The following is a 7,067-nucleotide window of genomic DNA, read 5'->3' on the forward strand; positions in this document are numbered from 1 at the left end:
CCCTACTCAATTTTGTAAAAACGTTTTTGGTGCAAATATTTGCAATAAACAAACCTATTGAACTAATCAAATGTAACAGATGTAACTTATCATAATACACAGTAATCAAAACTGCATTACATGAAATGGCAACATCAACAAAAATACATTGTATTTAAGAAGCAAATTATATCTGTAAAGATTCTCTTAAAATTTTAACTAACTTTTAAATAAAAATAAAATTTTTAATAGTTTTTTAATTAAAAAAGAAATTCAGAATACTACATAAGATAAAAACATATCAGTGAAAATGCTAAAACTTCCCACAATACTGAATAAGACGATGTGTTTATTCACTATTTAGCTGTATTCACACACTGACCACTGAAATCACATTCATGTTTAATGAGTCCCACAGCTGTTGAAGAAATTTGTAAATAGTCAAAATCTGTGACTGGTATGGAGTATTAATAGCCAAGAGAAGACAATATTAAAAAAAACAATTGCAACCAGTGTATAATAATCCAAAATGATGTTTTAATTCCTAAATTTTAAACAGTAAACAACAAACCTAGAGGAGTGTAACTGTTTTAAACTTCTGTAGTGTAAAACACTACTTGTACAGAATTATTACACAAGACACAAAGCCCAATCATTATACTAACTCTAAAGTTGAGATCGTACAGTGTAAAGAATTGAAACCTTTGATATACATGCCTTAGTGCAAAGCAACTGGTCAGGGTGTGGACAATGTTAGGAAACTGATGCAAAGACTGCACTTGGGAGCTGGATCTCTGAATATTATTAAATAACTAAATCAATGTAGTGTTACAATTCTATAACCGAGTGAACATCCCCTGACCTCGTGCCTTATTTTATTGGACAAACTGTATGAAAGAATGATCACCTTTCTTATGCTAATCAGTTTGCTAATCATTGTCTGGAGTATCACTATTTCTTAACCCATATGAGAATAACAGGCTTTTTTTTTGTAATCTGTTTACTTTTAAAAATAATTTTTTATTTTCTTCTCAACTTTTATTATTTTTTTTAAAGCAAAAATTCAAATTGTTCTAACAATTTTCAGCAGTACTACTCTTTTCTTGACATATCAAACAAAGTGAACATATCTAGCAAAAATTCTGTCTGATAGCAACAATTGGGTTTTATAAATATGTACATAAATTTTCAAATAGTTTGCAATCTCAATCAGTTTTCTGTTACATATATTTGACATATTAAAAGGACATAACTGCTAAAAAAAAAATTATGACATTACAGTAAAAATAAAAATTTTTCTTTGCCAATTTTATACAAAAAAATGTAGCTTTTTCCAATTATAAAATTGTATATATTTTGTTTAATCATACAAACAAGCATGGCCTTTCATAAACACACTACACTATTTATAAGCTGTAAGTTAAATATGTAATTTAATTTAATAATTAATTGGTACTATAACTATTGTTTAATAAGCAGATGTATGGGGAAAAATCTTAATTAGCTAAATTACAATCAATACAGTTCATCTGAATCATTTGACAATAATACGAATGTATAATGGACAATTGCAATAACTACACCATAATCAAATCATTAAAAGATATTTAACAGAAGGTGTTCACGAAATTAATACAACAAAAAATCAGCATAGCAAAGAAAATTTATCTCCACACACCTACTACAAATTTAAAAACAAGCTTTTAACAAATTTATACCATTTTATCATTAAACACAGTTTTAAAACAGTTCTTAAAATCTTAAATGAGGAAACTCAAAATAATAATAATGATGACAAGAGCAAAACAGAAATTCTGATGTGAGCAGACTTGACTTTGCATTACTCTATTAGAACAATTTACAGAGAACGCTCATAAAAAAGTGAAGAGGAAAATAAGATTTTGATCCTTGACCAAGTACAGTAAAATTGACTGCGTTCAAAAAACTATAAATAATATTCTATCTATAACAAATCAAAAATAATTCAAGCTAGCATTAGAATTTTAAACAATTAGCAGCAAATCAAGTTAGTATTCAATAAAACTGAACTAAAAATGAAGCAGAGATTGAAATTTCTGTTCTGACTGCAGTAAAATTAAGACGTATAAGAAAAATGAACATCAATTCTAAATATTTTATTTACTACTTAATGCATTGCAATACAAATTTTACAATTACTTTATTCTACTAGTGCACTACGATACTGTGTGTTTAAGTTTTCAAAACAATAAACATAAACTTTATATACAATGTGCAACTATTTTGAATATATAGAGGAATGTACAATAAGTATATGTAATACACAAAAGGTAACAAATTTTTCCCATATATATTAAGGAATATTATACCTTACTCTGATGAGCAAGTTTTATCTCAGCAGATTACTCAAAATAAAAATTCCTTGTCCAGAAATTAATTCCTCCAAACAAAAATGGTTTAAGGTGAAGCAGGACTGAAATTACAGTTATGAAATTTAGAAGTAATACACATATGAGGGTAAAAATGTTACAATCTTAAAAAAAGGAAAGATTGAACAAATACCTCTAATTAAAAATTATCTGCAAAAATTATTCTTAAGCGAATAATATAGTATAAACATGTAATTAAAAAAGGCATTTCATTTATAAACTATTGGTTTAAACTGGTTAATATCCAGTTCACAATTACATTACTGACACTAGACTACTTGCATGGACTATTCTGATGACTCGCTACATGTATTTTACTCACTACAAGTAAATTGTTCAGCGATAAGGGCAAATTGTAACCAATCCAATAGTCCAATATAATCCAATTCCTTGTATAGTTTCCCCTTCAAAGCTTACGTATTTCTGCGACTTTGTAAAACTGTCTCTGAAGGAAGTATTTCTCTGTATGTCTTTATAAAGACATTTGTTCATTCTGGAAATTCTGGGAAATTACTTATCACATTCAATTTTGTCCATACTTTAATATACCACTGAAGATATGCTTATGATATTTATGTCAGAAAGCAGGTTTGGACAGTGGGTGATCCATGCAATGTCAAAGTCCACGCCATATTATCAGTACCCTATTCAATTAGCAATCAGTTTTGTGAGTTACAGAGACCTATCAGATGCTGATCCATATAGTGAAGAGAGGTTAGGATTAAGCTTAGAATTCAAGTTAAAGAATTTTGTGGAGAGTAATATAAACCATAAATTAACCTTAATATCAATCAGTCTTGATTCTGAGTCAGCCACTGAACAAGGCAGACTCTTCAACAGCTTCATTCATAAGGTGATTATCAGTCACACACATGACTGAAAAACTGTAATGTAAACTCCTCTACTATGTTTCTGCTTAAACAAATTCAGCCAAACGCACTACAGGATGATGTTTAATTATTGCCATAACTTATGTTATACTAATTTATCCCTATCTTCTCCTCATAAAAGTATAACCTTAGCTCTGAACGCCTAACCTTAAGTACTGATAATACAGCACAGACTGACCTTGCATAGGTCACCTGTTGTCCAAACCTGCTTTCTGTCGCTGAGATCTTATCTACACCGGTATATTATAGTAAAAAGAAAATTAAAGTACAAACAAATTTAAGTTAAATCAAGTAATTACTCAGAATTAGCTTGTTTTTTGTAAAGATTTTTTTCATTAGGTAAAGATCATCAAAATATCATATGCTGTTTCTCTCTCTCACCCCCTCTACATTTCTGTCTATGTGCCCTTCTCCCTCTACATGTTTCATTGCTATGCGCGCATGCATATTTTTTTCCAGTACACACTGCAAGTGTGTTTTCAGAAACACACACACACAAATTAGTTTCTTAATAATAATTATCTTTATTTTGTTATTTATAAACTTAACCTTTTCAGATCATTTAGCCTTGGAACTGGTTATGTATGGTGTCAGTTTTAAAACACTGTTACAAAATCATTTTATATGGCATCTAAGTCGGTTGTTTACGCCGTTTAGCGTAAAGTTTCCGTTATTTTCAATGAATTCTAAGCTAGGGTTGGGTCCTGTTTGTTACAGGCATATTAAATTTTACTATGTTTCGCATTTTTGGGCTTGTCATTTGTACCTGTTTGATTATTTGTTCTCGTGTTCGACACTTCTGGCGCCACCCAGACTGTCTGCCTCCGTCATCCTTAGTGACCGCGTCCATTCATGTCTCGAATTATTTTTGGCTACCCTTTTCATACACCCGTTATTCTTTCGTTCCCATACTAATACATGCACACATCTCTTGTTTTTTACACACTCTCTCCTGTCCACTACCTGGATCTGGTTTCCCCCTTTTTCTTTCACGCCATCTTTTCTGCTGAGTAGATCCAACATTCCTCCAGTACAGTCGCCTATGGCCATATTCTCCTGCAAACTTTGCGATAATATTCTCATCCAAGCAGAATCTCCAAACTCGTCGCTACACATCTGAGATGCTACGTATTATTCTACCACTAAACCACATCACACCTCTGTATTCACGAGTTCGTCTCTTGATATTATTTGTGTGCTACAGGCAAGTTCAATTTTCATTATTACGTTAAACAGTGATTTTATCATTGAAATTTGTGGAACATTCAGTTCATTATACCTTATGCCTTTCGATTTCAAGTTTAGCTAAAAGAAAACCATTTATTCACTTAAGTGCAATCATGATAGGTGGCTTACCTATTTTACATGTTTAATTATTACGATTTGTTATTGTAATTTATTTTTTCTAAGCTAATGACATCTGTTCATTGCTAATTTTCATATTACAGTAAATGTTAGTAGTGCAACTGTTTTCCAGTTCCACTCTCTATTGATGTTATGTTTTAAGTATCTAATTTGAAAATAAGGTGTTTTATGTTCGCCTGTTTTCAGGCTTTGTTACGTTGTGTATTTAAAAAATGTTTATTTATGTATTTTTGCATTTAACATCATTGTTCATTTGTTGATTCAGCTGACATATTAAGTATCATTAAGTTATGTTAATTTCATAATTTCCTTTTATGTTTTAAGGTTATGATTATAACATAAGTTCATTTTTTCACTTTCAATAAAGTCCAATTTCTTTTGGCAAATACTAGCTGTGTGTTTTTTGTTAACTTTACTCAACATCGGTTATTCTGTTTTATATTCACAAAGGAATCAGTTTTATTACATAATTTGAACGACGTTTATATGATGTAAAATGTCTTATTTAGACTAGAAAGAATATGACCATTTTTTTCTCAGAAATGTGTGTATGTGTGTGTGTGTGTGAGACGTTTGTATTATAATTGCTATGATGATTATGGATTTATTTATTATTTACAAAAATTCCTTATAGCAACATATTGGTGTATTGAAACACATAATAAATTATGATATACGGCACACACAAAAAAAAGGAATTTGTGGTCATAAATACGTCACTTTTACTTGAGGTCTATAAATATCTTTTCTGACAAATATCGGTAATCATATTTTGCCCAATTTTCAACAGACTTGCTTGAAAGTATTATTTTTAAAATCAGCAAACTATGTTTCATAAACACAAAGCAAAAAAAAAATTTGCTAATAAAAAACAGCAGAAATGCACAAAAAAAATTCTGCAATTAAATAATCGTAATTTTTGTACTGTTTCAATTTTGTTGTTACAGGCATAACAAATATCCAAACGTAACGTTTTCTTTTTTGTCAGAATCTGTTAAATCTCTTTAATATGCTGTAATTTTTTGGAATTTCTTTCACAACAGGGTAGCATAAGACTATGAAAGGAGGCAATCAGATACCAACATATTTTCACAGAGCGCTAATCATGCGCGGATCATTGTGATGAGAAAAGGTTTTAAGTGAAATTAGTTCAAAATTTGTTCTAACAATTATTTTACAATTTATTTTCTAATTAAATTTGCTGTGTATTATATTGTAACAACATCATTAATAAAATAAATATTTATGATAATTAATAATCAAAAACATAAACTTTGAAATTAAGTATTTAAAATAAGTGGGATAGAGGAATACCCTGCACTAACACTGATGTTTCTCTCATTAGTAGAGCAATGTTAATAATCAGTTTCATCTCCTCATAGATTAATATATTACAAAAACTTTGTTGAACATATTTATCCAGTTATACTTCACTGATAATTTTTATTTTTGGAATCAAACAAATTAATAATTTCAAATATCTTTTTTTTATCAGACTAGGCTGACTTTTGAGGGTGAAAATTAATTCAAGGTTTAATCAGTAACTTTAAGTCTTAAAAAATTAACCAGGTAAAGCAATAAAATATTATACTTGAATTGAAAGAATAACAAGTACAGCTGTTACATTATAGAAACCCATTTTCAGCACTTATTCACCCATATTGAAAAGGTAATATTATATAAATAAAAACATGCGAAATGTTATTTTATTAAAAAATGACCATGGCAAAAAAATGTTAAATTAACATTTTTTAAATTGTTAAAACAAAGTTACTTCAAACTATTCCAGGCAAGTTACATACATATCAGTCGTTAAATAAAGGGTGAATGCTATGTGATAACATGTATAGAACGTGTATCCTATGTCTAACCAAGCAAGAATAAGCATGTTACTACTAAAGAAATTGCATTCAAAAAATTTTTAAATTTCATAGAGAAACTTTACAATATTTTAACTAAGATCCTAATAAAAAATGTAATTTTAAACCACCACCGCCATACAACACAATAATAATCACAAAATGGAATTTGTCCATGTTGAAATAGCGTACAAATGGCCATGTGACAGCTTCACTAATAAGTACAAACAAACAAAAACTAAATTAAACACGAAACCGGCAGTAAGCTTTAAAACATGAAATATATAGAATTTTTATCATTACAAATATAATCTCGAAAGTAAGCTTCAAAAATCAGTACTGAAAATAAATTCACTTACAAGTAGTTACAAGTAAGACAAGTGGCGTATTTAAACACGCAAAAATAATTCATACCTTTAGTAAGCTCAGTGTCTGCCATTGTGGGAAGAGAGTGAAATTATATTTTGTGTAAAATCTTTCAGTCACTTTACTTCAACAACCTTTCAAACTCAAACTTCCCAAATCCAAGAAACTACAACACGCAAGTTTAGGTCTTTGATAATGGA

General features: G+C 29.4%; 1 protein-coding gene across 1 annotated transcript in view; it reads right to left on the reverse strand.

Moving 5' to 3' along the window:
- Positions 1 to 7,067, reverse strand: part of lost (methenyltetrahydrofolate synthase domain-containing protein lost) — a 68,576-nt gene extending 61,509 nt beyond the window's left edge. The window contains exon 1 of the mRNA XM_075372415.1: positions 6,916 to 7,067. Coding sequence (XP_075228530.1) covers positions 6,916 to 6,940 — 25 coding nt within the window. The 5' untranslated portion in view covers positions 6,941 to 7,067. The remainder of the gene's footprint in view (positions 1 to 6,915) is intronic.

This window comes from Lycorma delicatula, chromosome 1 (genome assembly GCF_047948215.1).
Source record: "Lycorma delicatula isolate Av1 chromosome 1, ASM4794821v1, whole genome shotgun sequence".
Taxonomy (NCBI): domain Eukaryota; kingdom Metazoa; phylum Arthropoda; class Insecta; order Hemiptera; family Fulgoridae; genus Lycorma; species Lycorma delicatula.